The sequence below is a fragment of a genome, unplaced genomic scaffold (genome assembly GCF_019419815.1).
Source record: "Pyrus x bretschneideri cultivar Hongxiangsu unplaced genomic scaffold, Pyrus_bretschneideri_v1 Contig6, whole genome shotgun sequence".
Lineage (NCBI taxonomy): Eukaryota > Viridiplantae > Streptophyta > Magnoliopsida > Rosales > Rosaceae > Pyrus > Pyrus x bretschneideri.
Window position 1 is genome coordinate 4,799,114 of NW_025999798.1, and position 25,743 is coordinate 4,824,856.

Below are 25,743 nucleotides of genomic sequence, written 5' to 3' on the forward strand. Positions count from 1 at the left end.
TATTCAGTTTAATTGCTGTGGGAAATCATTTTAAGCCTTAAACAAATCAGTTTGATCGATAAAAAGAGATCAAGTGGTGATTTTGCCAATTATTTTAGAGTTAAAAATAAAAAAGACTCACAGAGACATACCTATTGTTCATAAAACTTCACCTAAATATTTTTATTCATATTTTTATGAGTAATGCTACAATTATTAGCTAGTTGTACTATTTTTTGTACTATCTTTTTAATAGAATTAAGTCCCGCCATAACATGTAGATTTTGTATTTATTAGAAAGATAATATAAATGATGGTTGAACTAGAAAATAAGAGTAGCATTTTTGTATTTTTATACAAACAAATTATATAACATTTGGTTTTGTTTTTATTTTATTTAAAATTTAAAATATAAAATTTTATATTTTCCCCTGGGTGGATGTTTTGGATAGAGATAATGGCCCGTGCGAGCAAGACATCTCTAATTTGCTACCACCATATTCTTGCAAAACTTCTCTCGCAGTCACAGATTCTTCTTCGTTCTTCCTAGTTCTAAATGTCCATGAGTCATCCACACTTGCTAGCTTCTTCTTCTTCTTCTTCTTCCTCTTCTTCCACTACCAAACTTGCTACTTCCACCATTACCTTTATTCCTTATGATGTTTTCAGTGCTTCTTCTCTGCATAGATCTCTCCAGCTGGTTGTGCTCAATAGTCAAACGTTAGCAAACAAAACCCACATGCTCGAACTTGTTCTGGTATGATTTCACGAAGGAGTTCTCTGTTGGTTTGATTACCAAATTTGGAATCTTTGTTGTCCCATTTGCTTGTTTTGGGCTTTGGTCGGTGGCTGGAGAGAATAATCAAATCAAATTCTTCTTAGAAGTTAGAAAAACCAGACAGAATCTTGGGATTCTCTTGTTCTTCTTGGGTGCGGTGGAAGTAAATTCATTGTCTTCTCGTGGTTTTGGGTGTCCTGTTTCTGCCTGCTGCTGCACACCCGAATTTGAAGTTATTTGGGTGTGGATAAGGGTAACTTCTACCGACACACATCCTACCAAGAATCCCAAAATCTACCTGGCTGCAGCGGATTCAAAGTCGGTGGGTTTGTTTTCCAAGCTTGGAATTTTACTTCTAAATGTTGGGTTTTGCTGGACAGTTCCTGTAGATTTGATAGTTGGTGTCTCCCTCTCCCTGTCTCTCTCTCCACTCTCTCTCTCTCTCTCTCTCTCACTGTTTGTAGTTAATTTGCTTGGTTTACTGTGGTGGATGAGTGTTTTCCATGTATTTGGGTTCGGTTTAAAGGTGGGGCATATGCTTTGGATGCTATGTTGCTGGATTGTATCTGTAATTTCCATGAACTGGTACCTTACTGGTGGGATTGTGACAGACACCAAGGCAGGATTGCTTGGTGAAGTTGCCAATATGTGCCTCAAATGGTGGGAGAAAGTCCCAATGAACATCAGCAAGATCCGCTACCATTACTACCAGTATATCGGGTCGAAGAGAGTCCGAAAAACGTGGTGGAAGGGGCTTTTGTTTACGTGGGTGGTTGGATGGACAATTGGGAGCCTCTGGATCTTGTGGTACATGAGCTCACACGCTAGTGAGAAGAGGAAGGAGACTCTTGCAAGTATGTGTGATGAGAGGGCTAGGATGTTGCAGGATCAGTTTAATGTCAGCATGAACCATATTCAGGCCATGTCGATACTGATCTCGACATTCCACCACGGGAAGTACCCGTCTGCCATTGATCAGGTAAAGAGATCATCTTTCATCTTTGGGTAATTTTAGGATGGTGAATATGTTGGAATTGATGTTTGTCATTGGTGCTTTTGATGCATACAGGTTAATTGGTGTTTTATGTCGCTCAGTTTGATGTTAATTGGCCAAGTACCTGTCTGTTAATTAACTGTTTTGGCCACGTAACTGTCTTAGTTGATGCATTTTGTTCATGTGGGTATTTACTTGAAAACGTTAAATTGTTCGAATTTTGTAGCGGTTTCTCAACCGGTGTTAATTTGATATGCTTAGCTTGTTTTGGTTTCAGATATTCAGATCTGAGCTTTCTTTAGCTAAGATGCTAGTTATCTATTCGATAGAACATCCTAACTTTCGCAACCTGCAGAAAACTTTTGCGCGGTACACTGAAAGAACTGCTTTTGAGAGACCCCTCACAAGTGGCGTGGCATATGCTGTAAGGGTGCTCCACTCGGAAAAGGAACAATTTGAGAAGCAGCAGGGCTGGACTATAAAGAGAATGGATACCCTCGAACAAAACCAGGTTCATAAGAACGACTATGCCCCAGAAGCCTTGGAACCATCCCCAGTTCAGGAAGAATATGCTCCTGTTATCTTTGCACAGGATACCGTTAGACACATCATCTCTTATGATATGCTGTCCGGGAAGGTATTTCCTTATCTAGTTTCTGTCGTCAACTTGTACAATACAACTATACTGGTAGATCCAATCGAATTATATTATCTTAATTAAGCAGCATGTTAATTAGTGGTTGTCTAGGATCTTTCACTTTTATTTTGCAGTCCTGCTGTATCCAAAATCTAGATTATAGTACCTTTCTCTTAGAAACTTAGAAAGCTCTTCAACATTGTCTCATGTTATCTAGAAAAATTTGGTTTCCTGATTTGCGATCCTCAACCGTGAAGTTTCATTCATTTGCGTTGCAACAGGAAGATCGACAAAACGTGTTGCGTGCAAGAGAATCAGGAAAGGGGGTTCTAACTGCTCCTTTTCGGCTGCTTAAAACAAATCGCCTTGGAGTAATACTGACATTTGCTGTCTACAAAAGAGATCTGCCCTCAAATGTAACTCCAAATGAAAGAATTCAAGCGACTGATGGGTATGCTTTCTATGAATGAGAACATGTTAATATTAAGAATGTAGTGCAAGTTTTCTGCCGATAAAAAGCATATTCACAGTCCTTTATGGTATCGTCAAGGCCTTGAAGTGCTGTCAGCAGACAGGAATTGCTGTTAATGCTAAACTCGTAATATTCAGAGTGGTCATACTTTCGAAGTTTTTTAATCCTGTTGTTCCTGCCAACCAGGTATCTTGGTGGAATCTTTCATATTGAGTTACTTGTGGAGAAGTTACTTCAACAACTTGCTAGCAAGCAAACCATCCTTGTGAATGTGTATGACACTACCAATCAGTTGCATCCAATCAGCATGTACGGTTCAAATGTTTCAGATGATGGATTGCAACACATAAGCTCCTTAAGTTTTGGAGATCCCTTAAGGAACCATGAGATGCGGTGCAGGTAATCATCTAGTCTTGTGCTCTTATGTTATATGCCTCTTCTTGGTCTCTGGTAACGGGTCTAAGTTTGTATCACTTATTGTGATCACACTATTTCTGAGGCACCTAGGCATCTAGAAAGTCTTGTAGAACTTTATTCAGAAGCCAAGTTTATTTTTTATGCAGGTTCAAACATAAGCCACCATGGCCGTGGTTAGCCATTACAACTTCTTTTGGGATCCTTGTGATTGCATTGCTTGTTGGATACATTTTCCATGCAACTGTAAATAGGATTGCCAAAGTGGAGGATGATTTCCGTAAGATGATGGAGCTCAAGAAACAGGCTGAGGCAGCTGATGTTGCCAAATCTCAGGTACTTTCTGACTTTTGTTAATGCAGGAAAAATTTGTTTGGAATTGTACTATTCTTGTGCCTAATCACGTCTTAATCCTATGTAGTTTCTTGCAACTGTTTCACACGAGATCAGAACCCCAATGAATGGTGTCCTAGGTGAGTTCGTGAGACTGCTGCCGTTATTTGTTTAAAATCATGTCCCTGCATTGCTCAAAATTTTCGAGCAAAACTACAGCCAAAAGAGCTTGCTGAACATTGACAGTTCTGTTCCTTTTCAGGAATGTTACATATGCTAATGGACACAGATCTGGATGTTACTCAACTAGATTATGTCCGAACTGCCCAGGGAAGTGGAAAAGCTCTTGTCTCACTTATTAATGAGGTGTTGGACCAGGCAAAGATTGAATCTGGTAAGCTGGAGCTTGAGGCGGTGCGTTTTGACCTGCGAGCTATTCTGGATGATGTTTTGTCACTCTTTTCAGGGAAGTCTCAAGAAAAAGGAGTAGAGGTAAATACACCCCCGGCACTTCCCCGGAACTTTTTTTATGTGTGGTTTTCTGCTTCAAGTTTTCATGGTCTAATAACTGAACTTTTGAAATTTGCATGACCAAATTTTTGGAGAGAGCAGTTGGCAGTATACATCTCAGATCAGGTTCCCGATATGCTTATTGGTGATCCCGGAAGGTTTCGGCAGATTATCACCAATCTCATTGGGAATTCAATCAAAGTAAGTGTCTAGTTGGTTCTCAACTCTTGGTTAAAATGATGAGATTTTGTTAAATATGGGAAATGAATTCTATTTAACTAGAATTCACAAAATATTAGGACGGGGAAGAAACTAAGCGATGCTGTCTGCTTTCTGTATAAATAGTTCTGAAATTGATTATTTTATTTACAGTTCACAGAGAAAGGACACATCTTTGTCACGGTTCATCTTGTCGAGGAGCTGATTGGCTCGATAGATGTTGAGACTGAATCATCATCAAAGAACACCTTGAGCGGTTTCCCTGTAGCAGATAGACACCGCAGTTGGGGAGGATTTAGGTGTTTTGGTCAAGATGGATTGACGAATCAATTCTCATCCTCCTCTGACCTCATCAATATTATTGTATCTGTTGAGGACACAGGAGTAGGAATCCCTCTAGAAGCACAATCTCGTGTTTTCACTCCTTTTATGCAGGTGGGACCATCCATCTCACGTACACATGGAGGCACAGGAATTGGGCTAAGCATAAGCAAGTGTTTGGTTGGCCTCATGAAAGGGGAAATCGGGTTTGTGAGCATTCCCAAGATTGGTTCCACATTTACATTTACTGTTGTTTTCACCAATGCCAGCTCCAATTCAAACGAGTTAACAATCCAGCAAATGAACAGCCAGTCAAATGTTGCATCCTCAGAATTTAATGGCATGACGGCATTAGTAGTGGACCAAAGACCTGTTAGGGCCAAGATGTCAAGATATCATATCCAACGGCTTGGAATTTGTGTTGAAGTAGTTTCTGATTTGAATCAGGGTTTATCTAGCATAAGCTCTGGGAATACCACCATCAATATGGTCCTTGTTGAACAGGAAGTCTGGGACAAAGATTCGGGCACCTCAGCTCTCTTTGTCAATAATTTACGGAAAATTGATGGACAGGTTCCTCCGAAACTGTTCATTCTCACCAATTCTATAAGCTCATGCAGAATAAGTTCTGCAACTTCAGGTGTCTCTACCCCAACTGTCATCATGAAGCCTCTCAGGGCAAGCATGCTTGCTGCCTCACTACAACGAGCCATGGGAGTCGGTAACAAGGGAAATCTCCGGAACGGGGACCTCCCAAGTTTGTCTCTCCGCAATCTTCTGCTCGGGAGAATAATTCTTATTATAGATGATAATAATGTGAATCTCAGAGTAGCTGCTGGCGCTTTGAAGAAGTATGGGGCTGAGGTGGTCTGTGCAGACAGTGGTAAAAAGGCAATCTCACTGCTTACGCCGCCCCACCATTTTGATGCCTGCTTCATGGATATCCAGATGCCAGAGATGGACGGGTGAGTGATGCTTCTAGTTTAGAAAGCTTTCATTTTTGAAAACCTTACTGAAATGTCAGAGTATTAAAAAACTTGCTTTTTTGGCCTGTCTTACAAGTCAACTTGTATACGATGGTAGTTGTTTCTAGTTCATTCATAAAAAACTCACTTTCTGTTGCGTACTTGGCTAGTTTTTGGCCTCTAGATTTATATGTTCTATTTATTTCCCTCACAGGTTTGAAGCTACAAGGAGAATACGCAACATGGAATGCAATATCAGTAACCGTATTCAGCATGGCGAAGTTTCTGCTGGGGATTCTGAAAATATTCAAGCATGGCATGTACCCATTCTAGCCATGACTGCCGACGTAATTCAGGCAACCCATGAGGAATGTACAAGGTGCGGAATGGATGGATATGTTTCAAAACCATTCGAAGCTGAACAGCTTTATCGCGAAGTTTCACGTTTTTTCCAATCTACAACAACTGGGAGCTTGGAGTGAGGACTTGAATTGATGAGTTGCAGATGGCATAAGCTCAGGCACCGTTTCTCCAGGACACTGTAAATGGATCCAGAATTTTCCAGAGTAAGTTTTTATCGACAAAGATTTAGTTTGCGCTCGCTAATGCTCCATGTCTTTTCGTTGTGTTATATTAGAAGAAAATGTACGAAAAATGTGATGAAATCATCTTGAGTTCCGTCAGGAACTGACAACGCACTGCCCCACTGTCTAATTTTTCAGGAGAACATGTCTTTTGTCACACAGAGCGTATAAGGAGCCCTGCTCAATTACTTGGGATGCAAGTCAAATTTTCTTTTCCCTTGTATTTTTTCGATGAGCCAGATATCAAAGCCGGTTCATTCTCCTTGCACAGTTGATCCATCTCAAGAACCGATGACTTGAAATCCCGAATCATTTGGGGGTGAAATGGAAGCTCTGGGTTTGGATTCTGATTCTGATTCCGAGTTTAACGATAGAAGTTTGCATCGTTGAAGATATATGACACTTTTCTTAGCACCAGTGTACCATGTATAGATTGATTTGGCCGTGAGGAGGAACTTGGAGCTTATCCTGGGAAGATGTTGGAGGATCCACCGTGTACATTTGTAGAGTTTGATCAAATGTAGGATTTGATGTCAACTATATACAATGTTGGTAATTTCAGAAAATCTCATTATTTTTTGTCTGATTTGTACATTTCAAAGAATATGTTGAAAACATGCTTAAGAGTTAGGCCCATTCATGTCATTCGTAGCGGCATCTTGCACAGTATTTATTTTAGTTTTGTCCAAAATTAGACAACCTTGTTGAAATTCCGTTAATTTTGTCAATAATTTTAAGGAAAATTAATGAAAAAGGGTTTGAAAATTTTGAATTTTAACAATAAGGATAAAATAAAGGGTAAAGTGAATAGTATCAAGATTGATTTTTTAGTGTAAAAATGTGGTTTTTTGTTATAGTAAACAATACTGAGAGCTTTTCGTTAAAGTTCTCATTATTTTATCAAAGGGAGGGTTGTTTTGTTTCATTTTGTTTGGTTAAAGCCTTTGAATTTGCAATAGAAAGAAATCTCAATTATTATAAATCAGTTAATATAATTTCAGGTGTTTTATAATTCATGTGAATAAAGTATTTTGTTGACTATGCCTTTAAAAGCTGGTGAATTTTATGATGATGGTTAAAAATGTTGAAATGTCTCATGATCTCTCTTTTTCCGAAAAAGTAAATTGTCATGATGAATGTACAAGCTAATTCCTTTTATTAAAAACAAAAAAAAGGAAAAAAAAAAGCGACAAATAAAAAATTAGAAGTTTAAAATAAAAAACAAAAATAATAATAAACAACCAGCGTTAGTCATTGATAATTCAAAATTATAGTTTTAACTCCCCAACCCCCTGAAAAATCAATTAATTAAAAAAAAAAGATATAAAAACCTAGCCACTCGGTCGCAGCTTGTCTCAACAGCCCCGTATCCTTCCATTGCTTTGTTTTGCAGCAGTCCCTTCCAACAAATTTCACAGTCGAGTCTCCTCTGCGGCGCGGCGATCAGGTGCGACGGCGATGGATCCAGACGCACTTTCCAAGGCCTTCGTGGAGCACTACTACACGTTGTTCGACGCCAACCGCAGCGCCTTGGCGAATCTGTACCAGGAAACCTCGATGTTGACCTTCGAAGGTCAGAAGATCCAAGGGTCACAAAGCATCGTGGCCAAGCTCACCAGCCTCCCTTTCCAGCAGTGCCAGCACAGCATCACCACCGTCGATTGCCAGCCCTCTGGCCCCGCCGGCGGCATGCTCGTCTTCGTTAGCGGCAATCTCCAGCTCGCCGGCGAACAGCACGCTCTCAAGTTCAGCCAGGTCCAATATTCCTTAGTTTTCTAAATTCGTCTTTGCTTTAATCTTTTGCGGCGATTCTAGGGTTTTAGATGCGATTCATTTGCTGATCTGCTGCTAAATCGGCGTGCGATCGGTGGTTGTGGCGATTTGATTGTCGTTGCGTTTCTGCTGGTGCTATGAGCAGGATTATGAGTTTTCTTGGCTATGATATTAGGGATTTTGGCTTCCGTGATCGAAGTTTAGTCCTCGATCTACTCGAAACTCGAGTATGCAAATCCGATAGTGGAACTGGCATCATTGATTGACTGTGATTGGTTAGATTTATCAGGTGTTTTTCTGTATGTGATTTTGATTTGTGGACCTTATGATTATACTCATGCGATTTATTTAGTGCTTGTGTGATTGTAATTTCAGTCGGATTCAGCCGTGTGTGCTTATGCAAGTTTCACTCTGCGGATTACTCGCAGAGATGGACATTTGTAGCTTCGAGTATTCTGATTCTGTTTCTTTTACAATGTGTTTGATTTGAGCTCACAGTGGATTTTATGCTCGTTCAGTGTTTCTTTCTGTTTATGCACACCAATTGAAGATTATTAGTTGATTTAGCAATGCCTTTTGTTATTAATTAGATATGGCTTCTGCTGTAAAAGGGGGGGAACAAATGCACATTGTAGATGATGTTGAACCGTCTGCATAAAAGTGCTGTTTTCTCTGTTGAATTCTTAGTTTTGACTAAATGGTTGTTTCATTTTCATGTGGCCTAAATTTTGGTGGATAGGTCCACAAAATTCTCGTTTTCTAATTTCACGTTAGAAAGTTTTACATTGTCTCGTTATGTATTTTGGATTTCATGTTTGGTATTTATTGTTTGGAATTCTATTTGTGTCTATCCATTATCTCTCTTGCCTTTAATTGCTTTGTAGGTAATGTGAAGGGTCTCGTATCACCTTTTGCTTTATGGGCACCCATTTTACAAGGATCTTGGACAACGTGTAGTGATTTACAATTCGAAACTGCTTGATTTGCTATTCTTTTCAAGAAAGTTTTTCGCAGTTGCGAACTGATAGATAAAAACTTGGGATGGGTGTACTTGACCTAAGAGTGCTAATTAAGTTGGTCCCTTTGGTTTTCTGATTCAATCGTGATGTGTCATTCACTGACTGACATTTTGTGATTCTGCGGTATATATTCATTTCTTAGGCATATAACTGTGGCTACTTTCTGCTTGCACTCAGCCATCATCTATGATATCCAGTGATAGAACTCCAGAATTAATTTTCTTTCCCGCTCCCCTCCCTCTTGCATTGGGATATAACAGTGTGTTTGCATGAGCCCCATTAGGGATAAGAGCTCTGTTCTGCGTCTTCTTGTAGTCTTGCATGCCTTGTTTATCATTATAGGCGTATAGGCATGGCCATTGCTACCTGCTGCTTGTATTAACATTATGAGCTGTCTTCTGGTGTTGTCATCATCACTTTGCTTGATCACGATGTCAACAGCTTTTCACTTATGCAAAACCATTACATGTGTACTAGGTCGCGTTTTAAATTTTTTTTATGCGGGTGTATTTTTCAGATAACTGATTAAATAATTCCAAGTTTCCCGAAATTGTTCTTAAACCTGTTGCAATTGCGTATTCTACGATGTTTACTTATTTTAGATAGAGGGTCTTGGCCTGTGTCTGTCTTTTATCGATTCCAATTTCTATGTGGTTTACCATTTATGTAGGATTTTGAAGATCTTGAAATATTCATCTTTGCAATGTAGTTTACTCGTTTTTGTTTCCCATCTGCAGCCAGCTTTTACCTAACCATAGTTCTTTATTTCGTTTCCAGATGTTCCATCTGATGCCGACTCAACAGGGAAGCTTCTACGTGCTCAATGACATTTTCCGGTTGAACTATGCGTGAAGACAAGATTATGAACCACATTTCAACAAAAGGGTGGGATTATGTGTGGCCTCTCTCTGTTGCCCTGTTATTGTTTAGTTTCTAGGGATCTGAAATGGAAAGTATGAACGTTCTTTCGGTCCTTTTCGGTTGGTGATGTGTTTAGTGTTGTTGAATGTGGTTTTTGTCTCTTAAAAGTTTTAGAAATTTGAAATATTGTTATTGGTTAAATTGATGATGTTAGCTTACCGGATAATTGTCTAAATGAATACAGTTATTGGAGGTTTGAAAACGAGATCTGTTTCTTTGCTCCAATTACTCTTCCAATATGATTTTGTGAAGGGGTATTGTTTTGCTGAAATATCTAGTAATGGGTATTATTATAGTGAGATTTTTTGGAAATGCTTTTAAAATGACTGAAAGCGTTTTTGGTGGAAATGTTTTTGGAACACTTCTAAATGAGTCATTTATTTGGTTTTCTAGCTTCCCTTTCCAACAAGTTATGTTGGGTTAAGTTCTGGATAACTGGCCGAACTGCCCGACTCGGATCCAACCCGCATTGGAATGCATAGGCATCACATAGGCATCATTAACATCGCAGTGTGCATATGTATTATTACTTTTCGCTACTATAAAGCACCATCTGCAGTTTGGCCGATTTGGTTCAGTTTTCTCAATTGTGCAAGGGACGTTCGACCGTGTCTTGTTGAACCCAGGCAAAGATCATGCTAAACAACGTCATGATATCATGAAAGCATCAACCAAATGAGCAGTAGACTCCTTGCAAAAATGTCAAGGTCACCACTTCACCAATTCCACGCACATAACTGGCGCCACCGATTGCCTGAGCTCTAGCCCTGCCGGCGACATTTTTGTCAGCGGCGAGATCCAATTTTATCTTTCTTGCATTCTTTTGTGGCGGTAATAGGTTTTGTTAATCACCATGTAACCCTGTGATTCTTTGCTTCTTCTGTTGCTAAGTAGATGAATTTCCAAATAAGAGTCGTCGTAAAACTTGGTATGATTATGGTTCTCCTCTCGTTAACTTTCAATTATCTATTTAATCAAAACCGTTCATTGACAATATCACAACAATCTCAAACACACTCACTCGTTCCGTTTAGTAGCATACAGGTTGACGCATATACTGAAGCGACTTACAAAATTACGACAAGAAAAAGTTCTGCACGTCAAATTATGATTTGTATGTAATAAGAAGAAACAAAAAGCTAAGGAGCCAAGTAATTTTCGAACGGGACTCACGCAACTCTAGCAAGTATATTCACAGTTTGTTCTCAAGCAGGCAAACGCTCTTTGAGCTTTCCTTTGTCAATGGTTTGGTATTGCTGTACTTTGAAAAAAAACTGTTTCTGCTGTACTGTGAGAATAAACTCAGCTTTATTGCTTCACGTTTTCAGTTTTTTTTTACCCAAAATTGTGAAAATAAGTTGTTTTTAAGTGTTTACCAAACACATTTTTAAGTTCAGTTTTTTTTTTTATATCCACTTTTTATAAAAGCACCTCAATACCAAACCAGTACATAGAAGCTTCAAAGATGTCAACATTAACAACAACATTATACCTAAATTATATTCAATGTTATTCTCGAATTTGAACCGGAGCAGGCGAAAAACAAAGCAGGCAACACACGATCGACTCTTCTTTTTTGTCGAAAAGTTCAATGCTTTTCACTTAGATTAACATCTGGTAAGGGGAACTCAGGTATTTTGAGGGAAGGGAGGAGAAGGAGACTCACTCCGGTGGTGTTCTTCCGAGTCCTTCTTCTCCTTCAGCATCCCTCCTATCCATCGAAAGGGGTTTCTGATTCCGTCTTTGAGTTTCCAAATCATAGTCATCTCAGAGGCTTGCCAGGCGACAGTAAGCACAATCATGACCGAAAGCAGCCACTGAATGACGCTGTTCTGTTTCTGCACCTTGTTTAGTTCTTTCACAATTCGTTCCGTATCAGTTTCAGCCCCACCGCCATCATCCCCATCCACTCTGCCACCGCCCTCTCTTTGCGGCTCCAATTCCCCATCTGCGGAGGGTTTGGTTGAAGATTTGGGTGGTTGAATCCCGTCATTAGCTTTCAATGACTCCAACTGTCATTAGAAATGAGAGTAGATTGAATTTTGAACAATACTCACTCACTCTCATCTCGACAGATGAAACTGTAACGGTATCTCAAAACAATCATGCACTTTTTCATATGTCAATGCCATGCGTACTTTTTTCACATGAGAGTGTAGGAATTAATACCGTCACAGTGACATCCCGACTCTAATCTCTATGAAATTCGATAACCACGGCATATTCTAATTTCAATCCAAAATATTAGTGGGGGGCAACAATTTGAATAAGATTCATGAACTTCTATTGCAAACCTTCCACACGAAACAAAGAAACGAATCCGAAACGAGGGAAATAGATAGAGAACTAGTGGATATGGCCCGTGATCTGACCTGAGAGAGCAATCGGTGGAGGAGGCGGCGGTCCTCATCTTTATCATCATCATCACCGCCTTGTAAAACGCCGTCAGCGGAGGAGGCTTCGCTGTTTTCGCTCTCCTTTAAGAGCCTCTTGATTGCCACGTTGATCAGCTCCAAGTTTTCATCTTTCGAATCCATGGCTTAAGTTAAGATGCAATATCTCACACAGAAAGAGAGAGAGAAGGAAGGAAGACACTCATGAAAGTCTCGAACCGTTTTCGTTTATTCCATCCAGATTTGACCAACGAGTTGCCAGTGGAATTACACGTGGCACTTTAACCTACGAGTGGCAGACATGCAATTATAGTCACAGTACTCTACTTCAAATATTCAATCGTTACCGCAGCACGTTTTGGGTTTGATTTGTGATGCTGATAAATCGTCACCACTCGTCTATTAATACCCTTGTTAAAACTTGAATAGTATAACGTCGTATAGATTTGGAACATGATAACGAGCATGCTATACACGTATTAGATTTCATTGCAAAAAGTAGTTGCACAATACATGCTCTGATCATAATCGTATTGTCCACGTATTTGGCTTTAGTAGCAGCTATAATGACAGTTTGGGTCAATCCATCACTTTGGGGAAGGGAGGGCAAGATTTTCTCCGAAGAGAGGCCGAATATTTGAAAACAAATGGTCATGATTCATCAAACATCATCTCTTCACATAAACCCAGATCAGATCAGATCATTATGCACAAACTGAGAACCCATAAAACATCTACCATTTATCAGCAAGATTTTCGCCAACCTAGAATCACCACATGTTGCTTTGCTTCTACGGAAATAGGTACATATCAATGTCGTCTACACTTAAGTCATCTTCACCGGAATGTGGTGTGTCTGCTTCAGCACCGAAACCTTCACTGCTTGTGCCTCCTAGTTCAGCCTGCAAGAGAAGCATATATCTTCTGAAATTAACTAAACCCAAGTCCATGGTACGCTCCGTCACCAAAGATTAGTTGTTTGTTTGCTTACCTTAGCTTGATGGTACCTCGTCAGCATGCGATGATATTGCTGGCGTGCCTTAGGAGACTCGACCATGGACAGCACGCGCGAGACTGCCTCCTCAATGGCTACATTGACTTTTTGTTTGCGGAACACCTTGAGAATATCTTCATCTTCACTTTCTTCATCGGTCTGTGTCTCCTGCCGAAAGCCACGCAAACCAGCTCCTTTCCTTCGCCACCTTAGTACAACCTTGTCCAGAATTCCAACAGCCCAGCAAATTACCTTGTAGTGCTTCCTCACCTGATAACCTCTCACATGCGCCTGCCAAGACAAAAAAATTTGATACTTCATTTTACTAACTGGAAGAACATCAATATAATGAACTTATATGCGGGCGTTGCATCTCGTTAAAATGAAAAAGGTAAATAAAGAAGAGGACTTCTTTTGTCCAAAGGTGAGGTACCTGTATCTTCACAACTTTCTGGCGGAGAACGAGGAAATCTTTGCGGCCTTTATACCCACGATATTTCTTTTGAATAGATACTGCAGCTGAATTGTAATCACGCGGATTGCGAAAGCTTAGCTTTGAAAACGCTGAAAGCCCTGCAATGTCATCTGAACTGATACCATAGTCATCTATACTAACACCAGCTTCTTTCAGTTGCCGTTTTCTGAAAGAATGCGCTCGGAAAGCAGACTGTATGCGTGCTGCAGCCTGGGCTGCATTCCGGACTGCAGCCAAGGTGTTTTTAAGTGACTCCTGGTCCTCACTGACCTCGAGGCTTCTATTTGAGATGCTGTTTACTGTTATTTCTGCTTCAACCTCAGCTGAACCTTTGGAAAGCTCAGTTTCTTCCAGTGTAAGGGAGGACAGATGGCTAGTCAGTGACAGCTCTGAAAGATAACCTGCAAGTCCCTTATGCCCATTGATGGCTGCAATAGATGCCGCAGTTCTTCCAACTGGATCTTGGGAACTGGGATCTGTCACCGCTCCAGCTGATGCACCAGAAGCTACAAGTACGGCAACCATCTTTTCCCTGTTAACATTAAGAAAGTTTCAACGATCCACATTGCACAACAAGGGATAGCCTATTTCAGATTAAACAAATCCAAAAGTTCTGCTGAGTAATCACCCTTAATCCTAATGGTATGCCGATGCACAAACAAATCTGACCTAATAATACCAATGACATCATTACGTGTTGATACTTTATTTGTACACAGATGACAACCCATATGCATTACCCCCTTTGCTACTTTTTAACAAGCAATAACTCAAAGAGAAAAGGAAGTTTCATTACCTTCCAAAACGAGCAGCCCAGTGTAGAGCAGTCCATCCGTTTATGTCGCGGAAATTTATATTGACTCCACAATTTAGTATCTGGTTTAAGGCCCACTCAAATCCCAAACCAGCAATCATGTGTATTATCCCTTGCTCTTTCTTGGACAAGCAACAACCATACTGGTCAAATTCATGGGATCTGGAAGAAAGCCATTGCTGCAACTTGTCTTTCAGTAGCTCTTCCAAAAGCCAATATATGGTAGTAGATGAACTTCCATTGCCGAGTAACAGGGATTCAATGATAGTACCCCATGAATCATCATCAGCTTTCAATTTCCTCAAGGACTCAGACCCAGCACTGTCCCTTTTCTGCGCTGATGAATCATACGTAAGCATCTGAACGAATCTAAGTAGTAATAACAGCTCTTCAGCACTCTTAGCAGCTTCTTGTGGAGGTGAATTATTGTGAGTATAGCTACTGCTCTTCACTCGATATTCAAACTCCCTGACTTCACTGCAAGACACCCGATTTCCAGCAGTAATGCAGACAGTAATCTTTCCTGGAAGGTGAGGAGGAGCTTCACAACGGATTACACCTTCCTGAATGATCTGAGCAGGGACTTCAACGTCACCAAACATACAAGTCCATGCAGATTCTGATGGATCACACAGAAAAGATCCAATAATGATGACCTGCATCAAGCAAAGTAGGTTTTTAAGCATTTTGAAAATAAATAATATATCCAAAGGAGAATGTATGACATTAGAATTTTGTTATAAAGTAGAAACCGAAACCTAGTGGGTTCTGCACTGTTGGAAACTTAGCACCATAATAACTGAACAAAACCAATACTGTATAACCCCCTCCCCTTTAAAATGGACATAGGAAAGTACCCACTACCCATAAACATGACTAATTTTAATTGTTGTTTCTTCCGCTGATCACAGTGTGATGGATTGCATTTAAAATTCAAACTCTTTATTTTCTCAGGAAAATGTAAGATTAAAATGTCAAGTTAAATTTCTAGAGTTGAGGATATTTGGTTTTTGAAAGGGCTTTGATACTTGTATCTGTAACTCTGATAATGGGTCATCGAGTTCTGGACCTATAACTCAAACTTTAGTTTTGAAGCATTAGAAGCACCTGGTAGAAAATATTTGCGCTAGTATGATAAAACTGAGAACAATCATACCTTTGTCGCTTCAGTGGCATAACCCCACTCTGGAGATATTTCCTGAACTGTAAACTTTTGATTTTGTGCAACAGTCAAACTAATATCAGATTCAAGAGATCCTATCTGGCCTTGCTCAAACAACTGTGTATAATAGTCCGAATGTGTTCCAGTCACAGAAGAATACGGAGAAAGCTTGAAACTGTCAACTTCTTGCGGCAGTAGCAAGGAATCTGGTTACAGGTGAAGCTTGTTAGAGTCTGAAAATTACTCAATAAATGCAAAACGAAGAATTAAAAGAGATTTTCATAACGAGAAAAGGATATCATACAATTGTCAACAATGTTTCCATTGGAATTTAGCCACTGACAATGCTCCTGCACTTCAGTTGGTCCACTCAAGGAAGACAGCGGGTTTTCCTGATCCAATTGGGAAAAAACAACAAATTAATGGCTCAATAGTTAAAAGGACAACTACGCAAATAACATAGAGAGGTTATTGCCACAATAGACACACAGGACCAAGTTATGCATAAAAGGCAAACAAAGCGGCCAAAAGCCATTAACAAATTCATCTGAGTAAAGGTGTAATAAAAGTGCAAAATAAAACAGAATACTATGACCTTTTTAGCAACACTCACATTTCTGTCCAATGTATATAAAGATTTCTCCTCGGACTTTAGGACCGATGAAGTCTTGTGTGGATCCAGAAACTCTTTCCAAGTAGCAGATTCTTTGTTACCGTCTCTGATTTCACGGTCATCGATTTGATGCTCACCACTATAGTCAGCATTACCTTGCATCTGAGCAGGTTCATTGTAGAATTGATCATGTACAACATATTCGGGTCCATTGAAGGCATTAAATTGATCCTGATTGGCAATATCACCATAGTCCAGGATATCTAAAGCATTTGGATTATCATCCACAAATCCTTTGAAGCTGTCCTCATCTAAGCTTAATTGCTCTTCAAGCTGCCGCAAAGCTTGATTAACATCCAACTTAGTCAAACTATCTAACTCCCCCGTTCCATATAAATTTTCTGGGTTCTCCCTTCCATTTTCCTTGATGACTATATCTGAACTAACTTCTAGTGAACCTGGACTGGATAGATTCTGATAAGGTTCATGTAAATCACTAACAATGGAGATAGAGCCTGGACGAGTAGTATTAGAGCTCGGACTGTGGCTAAAGGAAGAAGATACTGGTGATTGTACGAAAGATCCAGTACTCGGCTTGCCCTGAAATGCATAATTGTGTAAAAAACTATCACAACCTGGTGAGGGGAGAGAGTGAATTCATGTGAAAAGAAGTAGTGAGATATGCCTGGTTTATGATCAGGTTCTGAAGACTCACCTCATTAGTTTCTCTATAATGCACAAGAACAATGTGCTCATATGCCCTGTAAAAAAAATTATCTATTTTGTAAAGAATCTCTTCAGGGAAATGCACTCAACAATAATTGCAAGGGTACTCACGGATCTAGCATCCAATAGCTACGTCTCTGAAAACTTGGGTTGTCCTCTCCATGTGCGTAATAACAGTTTAAAGTTTCGACATTTCCAACCTATGCATATGAAACTTGGTTACTCAAGCTGGAATATAAGACTACATTGGCCTCAGTAGTGCAAACAACATTAGCTTAGTGCAACAACATAAAGGGAGGAAAATAAAACACGATTTTTTTAACACTAGAAACCATTCCATCGGAATGCTGAACCATCCAAAGACTCCAGACAGATGAATTTTATCATTTTATAACTACCCGAGAAAACAAATAACAGTCATGTGTAATAAGGACATACCTTTTCACAAAAGAACGCATTCAGTGTAACTAAATAGACAGCGTTAACAAACCTTAAGCCGTTCGTGTGCTTCACCTACGGTTCGTCCATCCTTCTTTTTGCGCCATCGGTGCCCATCTCTCCGAAAGAACCGAAGGATCCTCTTGTTAAAAAGAAATAAAGATCCACCTGTTGGAAAATCCAAAAGAAAAAGATGTAAGGATAAATGGATTCAAAATCTAGTGGACGCAACAATGCCACTAAGCCATGCCATTACAGTACAATAAGAAGAACACACAGGAGACATACTACTAGGCTGTTGCGCGGGCACCGTTGCGAACTTATACTTGTCATGGTTCTGCAATATGAAGAGCACTTCAGCAGGCTTCAGCCAACGGGCTTGCGCTTCTTGAAACAGATCATTGATGTTATATCCTGAGACATCATATGACATAGACAATGTCAAACAGTTTCCAATTGACAAGACAAACACAAATTTGAGATCACTAATATTTGTAATAAAATTGTTGTTTGCAGCAGGAAAGACTACTTCATGCAGAGAGAAATTCACCAACAAAAGAAGTTCAAATTTCGATGGTTATTAGTTATTTCGGTGCATAAGCAAACTTTAATCAAACTCTAAACAGGCCCAAATTTCCCTAATTGTAACACGAAAAGGGGCAGAAAATTTCCAATCTTCAACATAATCATAGCATTTTCGTACTCAAAATTCAATAAAAAATTGTAAAGTTGGTATTTTTTTTTTCTGGGTACATGTGAACATGCTCAGTGGCCGTACATACCTGATTGCATCGTGATCAGCTGCCGAAAAATCAAAAACTGACGAACTGCAGAGAAAGCGTTTGACTTGCGGGCATTTGAAAACCGGGGGCGGTCGGCGGAGCAAACTCGAGAGTCGAAGTTTGGACTTCGGAGAAAAAGAGACCGGAATCTCGGTTGTGAACCGGATCGCAGGTGAGCAGAGTCCCGTTCGCCTTGTACTCGAAAGGAAAAAACCCGACAGAGACAGCACGATCAAAGACAATAAAGACAAAGTGTGCCAGGATGTCGTCAGAGAGGACGAAGGGTGTAAGTAAACAGGAGCGAGTTATCTCCCGCGCCCTGTAACTGCGAAGCTTCCTGAATCCTCATGAGGTGCCAAAATACTATTGCCGAGCTCCGGAGTCATCGAGGTCAACATGTACGGACGAAAGTACTACCAGCAGCTGCCGAGAAGTAGAGGAACAAATATGGGTAGGTGGAGGCCACAAACGTTGTTGTCGCTACCCGAAGGGTATCATGGTCATTTTAGTACTGCTGACCGCTGATGCACATATTGTTTTTAGACCATCATAACAATGGAAAACGTGGAAGAGGTGCCCACAGCCTTGCCGTGATCGCATTACCCGCCAACAGATTCATCTTTTGCTCTTTGGATATGTTTGGGACTGAAATTCCCCACTAGGGCCCCTACCCAGACTCGGATTGAGACTCAGAAGGATGATGATACTCTTCAAACATAATACAGCCACACAAATTACGGGTTTCATAAAAGAGAAATGTTACAGAGATTTTATATTTTTAATGAATTTTTTGTCACTTCATAATTTAACGTTAATTTTTGTACCAATATTATAAAATATTGTGTAACAAATATGAGATGTTGAAGAATTTATTATAAGTCCTACTTTTGAGAGTCCCCTTAACATTTTCTATCATAAAAATGAGAGACTGCCTAATTGACGGCAATCGGTCTCAAAAGTGGGGATTGTATGTTTTTGAGAAAAGACACACACATAAACTGTGAGTGTAATACTAGAATATTGAATTTATATAGTAATCACATTAATAGTAGGGCAGAAAGTTAAGTGTGATACCAATACAATAAATTAACGAAGTCAATATATTAAACTCATGAGTTTGATACTTATAAACTAATTTTGTAAAAACGTATGACTCTCATAGTTATTAAACACACACTAGTATTGTAGTAGCGTTATAATACTAGGTATTACACACACTCAAACTATTGTAGAATACCTTATAGTGATAATTGCTTATTGCTTACAAGATGCAATCCAAGAGTATATTCCATGTGAAGAGGCCATGCAAGGAGAAATTTTAAGAGTTAAGTCGCATTACCACGTTGTTATATTATTATAATAGGAGTGGACAAGACAATTGATATGATACTAGAATTCTTGTGTGGAGCTAACGACCACTAACTGAATTGGAAATTGATATGATACTAGATTATCCCAAGCTGAAAACGAAGCTCTTTACCAATCACAAACTATTGCCGGCGGCTTGCGTTGCGATTTTGACAGGCACTCTATTTCGGGCAAAATAGTTAACATACCAAACAAATAGTGAGCCAAAAATGAGACCAAATTAACATCAAGGACGTGGAGATATTATATTTCATGATTCTTTATATATCCAGAACAGGTCAATTTGTTGAGAGGTCATAAATTGAGTGGGTTCTTGGTTATCTTTCGAATGTTCAAACACGATGATGCAAGACAGAAAACATGCCAACAGGATCCTTTCCGGATCATTTTGGTGAGAATTCTGAGGATTCATGAATCTTGTCCGTTTATCGTATATCGTACGGTTAGTTTTTGTCAAGTACTGTTTGTGTTTAATTTTAAATAATATTTAAAATAATTTCTGACCGCATGATGCACGATGAATTGACGAGATTGATGGATCTCTGGGATCCTTACAAAGAGGATCCGGTAAGGATCCGGATTCGAAAACATGGGCACACCATTTGCACAAAACTATTATAGTATATATTAGTAGGTGTTGGAACTGCCTAATAAGCCTACTTAGTATGTTCATCATCGAATTAACTTTATGATCAAGGTGAAGAAAGTCATGGTTCCACCATAAAATCGATGGACAATATGGAGAGTAGTCAAACTTTATAAGTTTATGCAATGTCTCTTCTCCCATTAATGTGGAATTCATTATCAACACGAGAATGTTTTACATGTGGTCTAATGTCCCAATAGATAAGATGTTGAGTTTCTACACATGTGTCTCAGATTGGAAACTCTCACATTCTCTAAAGTATTGTAATAGTTTCGAACTCTTTTGCTTCCCCTCAATATTAATAAATTTAAAAATAAAAACATGAAAAAACACAAGAGAATGTTGCAAATTGTTGAGGATTTCAGCTAAGGCGCGACAGGGACTCTGTGGTGATTAGCCCAGTAATACACAAAAACAAACGGATAGGGATCAAACGTGGGTTAAGTCAAAATGATACGTACATATTTGTGATGGGCCAGCAGTAGCACAGCAGCAACATTAACGAGAAAGAAGCCTAAAGAAACAAGGAACCTCTGGCTCTTATTCGTTGTCACATGCATGGCAGAAACACACACAGACAGATCTTAATGGGACGGCGGCAGTGAATCCAAGTGACTTGTTTACCCAACCCTCCGCCCCACAAACTCTCTTCTCTCTCTTTATCTCGCTTCAACCTGTCAGTCAGTGGTTCCTTCCCATCAGTCTTCTCGACACATATATAACCCCAAATCCAATCCTACCATATTTCTCACTGGAGCACTACTACTATTATTATTACGTACGTATCAACTGATTACTTCCTCGGTTTATTTGGCACGCAAAAGATCCTGCGAAAACTCTAGATCATTAGTAGAAATACAAAGCGAGCTTAAGGATGTTGGACTGGGGCCCAGTTTTCGTGGCGGTGGTGCTGTTCGTTTTGTTATCTCCGGGCTTGCTGTTCCAGTTGCCCGGCAGCCATGGCTGTGTGGAGTTTGGCAGCTTCCACACAAGCGGTCCCGCCATCATGATTCACTCCCTCCTCTACTTTGGTCTCATTTGTGTCTTTTTGTTGGCCATCAGGGTTCATTTTTACGTTGGTTAACTAAAATTCTTAAGTTACTCCACCTCCTGTGTACTGATCGAGGTAAAAATGGACACAATCTGAACAATGTGATCAGCTTTTGTTTCATCGATATTCTGTGTTACTTCATGAATTTGTAACATTTCAACTACAATGTTTGGGATTTTTCAGCAATAATATGTAAGTTTTTGGCGGCTTTGATTAATTGATGAAGGGTGGTATTCTTTTTTTTTTGCAATTTGGGTTGGGAAAGTAAAAACAGTGGTAACATTTACGTTGGATGGTTGAAGCTTGGATTTCGATCATTGGATTTCGATGTGCCTATTTCATTGATGATTGGCTTAGCTCTCACTCGTGGATAAAGCGGACTCGAGCGAAATAGCGGGCGTGGTCCATGTAATATTGCAACCTGATATTTCCGTAGTTAAAATCAATATATATATATATATATATATATATATATAATGTTATTCAAAAACTTGCACTACAATCAATTAAAAGTATATGTAGCTGCACAGGGATGTTCAGTAAAAACAATAGAATAATGCTCGGGAGATCAACTTTTTAAACCAAATTTTATAGATCATATGACATGTTTGTTGATGATTGGGTTATGATTTAAGTGTTGATTAACATGCTTATTTCCTATTCGTGCCACATCATATAGTTTGCATATTTTGTTTAAAAAAATTAGTCTACCTAGCATTACTCAAAAGAATAGAGGGTCAATATGAATGAAGAGGGCATAGATAATATTTTTTACTAATCTGGATGGTCGGAATATAATATGGTTGCAATTTAAAACGAAACGAATTAAATTGTTTTATAGTAAAAAAATTATGTTTTAAATTCTTGTGGTGAAGTCTGTTAGTATCTAAACTCAAAATTGAAAATTCCGTCAACTCGCAATTAGATTTGTCTTTTTTTTTCCTTTAAACTCATTCAACGTTCTCTTCATGCCCAACAGGAAAGGAAAAAACAAAAAAAGCCATTCAGTGTCCCACTGAATTTGAACTGGGATCGAACCGAAATCGTCTATTGAAATAATAGAGGTGAACGATGAAACCGAGAAGTCGCGAGATGGGTGTTAGGATTCGCCGTAGAAATCGAAGTGGGTTTGAGTTAGATATCTAAGAGGGTTGTTGAAATTGTTTAAACTCACATAAGTATTTTGGAATTATGCTTTGATTTTTAATTGATGTTGATTTTGATGATTTGTAAAATTTTAATTAAGCTGAAGAATTGTGGGGGAACCCAAACTGTACTGTGAACGGAGTTTCGTCGTCTAGGGCTTATATCCATTGATGAGGATTCTCTACCCTTCTAATTTCTCTACTCTTTCATGTCCTCCTATTTAAACAGTCACGGTTAAGTCACGTCAACATCTTATATTAATTTTTTTTATAGAGATAATAAGACAAAAAGCAATGTGTGAGTGGAAGGGATGGAAGATGATGAGAATAGGAGGGTAGAGAATCCTCCTCCATATCCATGCACCTACATGCTGGTTTTGTATGTATTAGACTTAGGTCATCTCCAATTGAAAGATGGTCAAAATGCTCCTTTTAGCCCTATAATCCTGCAAGAAATTATATTTTAATGAACAATGTTAAGCTATATTTTATATTATCTCCAACCGAGAGGGCCAAAGGGCTATAGGCCGAACATAACCCTTTGACAAAAAACCATCTCTAACGACCAAAGGACCGTAGGCCAAACATAATTTATTATTTTAATTAAATTAATATGGTTAATTAAATTAAATTACCATATTAAAATAAGATTTTTAGACATATTTTGAGTGTCACTTGTCGCCAAATGAATAAGTCTCTGGATTTCTTATCTTTATATAATCTCAATAATTTTTTGGATAGGATTTCGAGTAATACGTGAGTAACTCTCTAGATTTCTTATTTTTATGTAATCTCAATAATTTTTCGGATAGGATTTCAAGTAACACGTGTAGCTAAAGTGAGTAACTCTCCAGATTTCTTATTTTTATGTAATATTAATAATTTTTTGGATAGGATTTTGAGTGACACATGTCGAGATGTAATTGGTTATGCAAATTTTAGATAGGATTCTTATCTATGTGACACTTCTTATCTTCAACTTTTAATGTTGTAGGAATGATGTAGGTATTTATAGGAATTTTTTTTTTAATTCGTCAAAAAAAAAATTTCAAATTCCAAAGGTAACCTGACGGTAGCATGACGTTAGCTAGCCGTTGCTAGTTGGCGTCACGTTGACGCCAGGTAGCCATTGACATTCAACTGGGCTGAGCTGGAGGGCTGGCTGGAAATGGCCAGCTCGCTGGCCTGATTTGGGGGTTTGGGCCCAGTGGGGTCTACAAACCCTTTGGCCTAGCTCTCGGTTGGAGACGGTTTTCGTATCATTCTGAGCTATTTTAAGCCCTATAACTCTTTGACCAAGTCGGTTGAAGATGACCTTAGATATGGACTAAAACGGTTCAGGACTTCACAGCACATCCGTATGTGGAGCCATGTGTCACAGTGGTCCGTTTTAAAACATATTAGACTTGAATTGAATATGGTGACATCGTCAATATTAAAAAACGATTAAGGAAAATGGTCATCAACCACAGCTTTTTAAAGGGTTTTGTTCATCACGTTGCTGCTTTGCCATATGTCTAATTAGCATCATCCATTCCACAAGGCACCGGCCAAATATGATGATTTATCATTTTCCTCTATATATATAAGGAGGTGGCAGAAGATTTCTTGATCCACAATCAACACTGATGCTCCTTCTTTTCAACATTCCTTTCTTCCGTTGCTTAATTACTTACCCTCTTTGATTCTCTTCTTTCTTCCCTTTTAATACCACACACATAAACTCTTTGTGACAGCCTACACTTGCACACAAAGAAGTAAAAACAGTAGGAAGATCATCTCACATATCGTAAGGATCGAATGGCGGATTGGGGGCCGGTGGTGATAGCTGTGGTGCTGTTTGTGCTTCTGAGTCCGGGGCTGCTGTTCCAACTGCCGGGGAGGGGCAAGGTGGTGGAGTTTGGGAACATGCATACGAGCGGGATATCGATCCTCGTCCACACCATCATCTTCTTCGGCCTCCTCACCATCTTCCTCATCGCTGTTGGCGTTCACATCTACACTGGATGACCATTACCTTAGTTTCCACTTTAGAGAATTGCTTTCTTAATTATTTCATTTAATTTCAATATGCATACTTTGTTCAGATTGCTTGTTTTGAATTTGAACAGTACTGTTTGATGTTCTAAGTTTTTCCTTATGATCGATAAGAAATTGGTGAGAATAAGTTTCTTAATTTGGGGAAAGCATGTACTCCTCAAAACTTTCTTTTTTTTTTTTGAAATTTCTTGTATTCTCTAATTTTTATTGAACGCCATTGGTTCTTTACATCTAAGAGCATCTCAAAATAATATGCCAAAACTGTCACATAGGTATATAACAGTAATACAAATTGTGGTTATGTGTATTAAAAATTTAATAACTTAAAAAATAAAATTTCTCACCACTCCTATTAAAACACTTGGTGTACCACTTGTGTTTCCATCACAACTAAAAATTTCTCCACAAAGTGATTAAAAAAAAAAATTAGAATGACATTATTATTTAACATATTGGTTGGATCAAAGAATTGTACAAAATGCCAAATTGCCACATAAACCATTAAATATCGATTTAATGTTTTAAATTTGACATCTCCTTTGGAGATGCTCTAAGAAGTCATTCTCTAATTTTTTTTTTTTTTTTTCTTATGATCAAAATTGAATGACCATAAATTCTTAACACCATGTGATCAAGAGACCGAAACTCTATTTTGACGTGAGAAGCACTATTCAGACTTGATCGGGAGAAAACCACCCCATTTTCAGTTCTTAAGCACTTGGCTGTTTGAAGTTTCCAAAAAAACAAAAAAAACACTTGGCAGTTTGATGTCATTTTCCCTTGGGCTTTTGACATTTTCACCATCTTCCTTGGTTGTAACTTGTACACTTCGCAACCCCTCACTGACTTGTCGGACATCGCCGCACGCTTTTGTTTTCTACGTCACAATCAATCAATTTTCTCACAGCTAACATTATGAATTATCGAGAAAAAGACAGGAGACAATGCACAACTAATGGCAGCCTACATCCCCACTACTTACCTTGAAGAACTTGCATGGCACGAGTTCATGACAACTGTAGCGCCCAGTGTGATTGTTGCAATGCCTTGTAGAAAGAAATTTACATGAGACATTACACAAAACGCCAGTGCAACAACAGTATACTCATGTCATGAAAGTCTCTGTTACCTAAAATGACAGCTGGCCAAATTAATTCGTTATGGAGATGATTCCATC

At 39.0% G+C, this 25,743-nt stretch overlaps 6 protein-coding genes across 7 annotated transcripts; 4 read left to right on the forward strand and 2 right to left on the reverse strand.

Annotated features, from left to right (window-relative positions):
* Positions 1-421: 421 nt before the first annotated feature.
* LOC103935117 (histidine kinase 3) lies at positions 422-6,785 on the forward strand. Of its 2 annotated transcripts, XR_007253539.1 has the most exons (11): positions 423-1,736; positions 2,107-2,388; positions 2,670-2,839; positions 3,047-3,259; positions 3,424-3,610; positions 3,696-3,747; positions 3,870-4,099; positions 4,220-4,318; positions 4,490-5,622; positions 5,837-6,188; positions 6,345-6,785. XR_007253539.1 is itself a non-coding variant. In XM_048571448.1 (10 exons), the coding sequence occupies exons 1-10, from the start codon at positions 1,248-1,250 to the stop codon at positions 6,102-6,104; spliced, it is 3,123 nt and encodes a 1,040-aa protein (XP_048427405.1). In that variant the 5' UTR covers positions 422-1,247; the 3' UTR covers positions 6,105-6,189. The 2 variants fall into 2 exon arrangements, 1 of the variants encoding a protein (XP_048427405.1); XM_048571448.1 differs by lacking the exon at positions 6,345-6,785 and having other exon boundaries at positions 422-1,736; positions 5,837-6,189.
* A 772-nt stretch (positions 6,786-7,557) lies between these two features.
* LOC103935118 (nuclear transport factor 2B) lies at positions 7,558-10,144 on the forward strand. The gene is made up of 2 exons (XM_009344872.3): positions 7,558-7,961; positions 9,776-10,144. The coding sequence occupies exons 1-2, from the start codon at positions 7,665-7,667 to the stop codon at positions 9,848-9,850; spliced, it is 372 nt and encodes a 123-aa protein (XP_009343147.2). The 5' UTR covers positions 7,558-7,664; the 3' UTR covers positions 9,851-10,144.
* A 1,201-nt stretch (positions 10,145-11,345) lies between these two features.
* On the reverse strand, positions 11,346-12,559 carry LOC103935120. The gene is made up of 2 exons (XM_009344873.3): positions 12,292-12,559; positions 11,346-11,931 (listed from the first exon to the last, which is right to left on the reverse strand). Exons 1-2 carry the CDS (start codon positions 12,454-12,456, stop codon positions 11,548-11,550), a joined length of 549 nt encoding a protein of 182 aa, XP_009343148.2. The 5' UTR covers positions 12,457-12,559; the 3' UTR covers positions 11,346-11,547.
* A 365-nt stretch (positions 12,560-12,924) lies between these two features.
* LOC103935121 (calmodulin-binding transcription activator 4) lies at positions 12,925-18,904 on the reverse strand. The gene is made up of 12 exons (XM_009344875.3): positions 18,317-18,904; positions 17,823-17,948; positions 17,587-17,702; positions 17,208-17,296; positions 17,086-17,131; positions 16,371-16,970; positions 16,062-16,149; positions 15,752-15,963; positions 14,578-15,251; positions 13,740-14,313; positions 13,304-13,597; positions 12,925-13,214 (listed from the first exon to the last, which is right to left on the reverse strand). The coding sequence occupies exons 1-12, from the start codon at positions 18,324-18,326 to the stop codon at positions 13,104-13,106; spliced, it is 2,940 nt and encodes a 979-aa protein (XP_009343150.2). The 5' UTR covers positions 18,327-18,904; the 3' UTR covers positions 12,925-13,103.
* Positions 18,905-20,922: 2,018 nt separating this feature from the next.
* On the forward strand, positions 20,923-21,790 carry LOC103935116. Its single transcript, XM_009344870.2, has one exon. It carries the CDS (start codon positions 21,205-21,207, stop codon positions 21,412-21,414), a length of 210 nt encoding a protein of 69 aa, XP_009343145.2. The 5' UTR covers positions 20,923-21,204; the 3' UTR covers positions 21,415-21,790.
* A 2,278-nt stretch (positions 21,791-24,068) lies between these two features.
* On the forward strand, positions 24,069-25,550 carry LOC103935115. The gene has a single exon (XM_048572008.1). It carries the CDS (start codon positions 24,327-24,329, stop codon positions 24,534-24,536), a length of 210 nt encoding a protein of 69 aa, XP_048427965.1. The 5' UTR covers positions 24,069-24,326; the 3' UTR covers positions 24,537-25,550.
* The last annotated feature ends 193 nt before the right edge of the window (positions 25,551-25,743 follow it).

Coding starts and splice junctions, on each gene's coding strand:
- LOC103935120 (XM_009344873.3), bottom strand. CDS start 12,456: ATGGATTCGAAAGATGAAAACTTGGAGCTGATCAACGTGGCAATCAAG. Junction 11,932..12,291: donor TCCACCGATTGCTCTCTCAG/GTCAGATCACGG, acceptor TTCTAATGACAG/TTGGAGTCATTGAAAGCTAA.
- LOC103935118 (XM_009344872.3), top strand. CDS start 7,665: ATGGATCCAGACGCACTTTCCAAGGCCTTCGTGGAGCACTACTACACG. Junction 7,962..9,775: donor ACGCTCTCAAGTTCAGCCAG/GTCCAATATTCC, acceptor TTTCGTTTCCAG/ATGTTCCATCTGATGCCGAC.
- LOC103935121 (XM_009344875.3), bottom strand. Junction 17,703..17,822: donor GCCCGCGCAACAGCCTAGTA/GTATGTCTCCTG, acceptor ATTTTCCAACAG/GTGGATCTTTATTTCTTTTT. Junction 15,252..15,751: donor ATGCCACTGAAGCGACAAAG/GTATGATTGTTC, acceptor TGCTTGATGCAG/GTCATCATTATTGGATCTTT.
- LOC103935116 (XM_009344870.2), top strand. CDS start 21,205: ATGTTGGACTGGGGCCCAGTTTTCGTGGCGGTGGTGCTGTTCGTTTTG.
- LOC103935115 (XM_048572008.1), top strand. CDS start 24,327: ATGGCGGATTGGGGGCCGGTGGTGATAGCTGTGGTGCTGTTTGTGCTT.
- LOC103935117 (XM_048571448.1), top strand. CDS start 1,248: ATGAGTGTTTTCCATGTATTTGGGTTCGGTTTAAAGGTGGGGCATATG. Junction 2,840..3,046: donor AGAATTCAAGCGACTGATGG/GTATGCTTTCTA, acceptor CCTGCCAACCAG/GTATCTTGGTGGAATCTTTC. Junction 3,611..3,695: donor CTGATGTTGCCAAATCTCAG/GTACTTTCTGAC, acceptor AATCCTATGTAG/TTTCTTGCAACTGTTTCACA.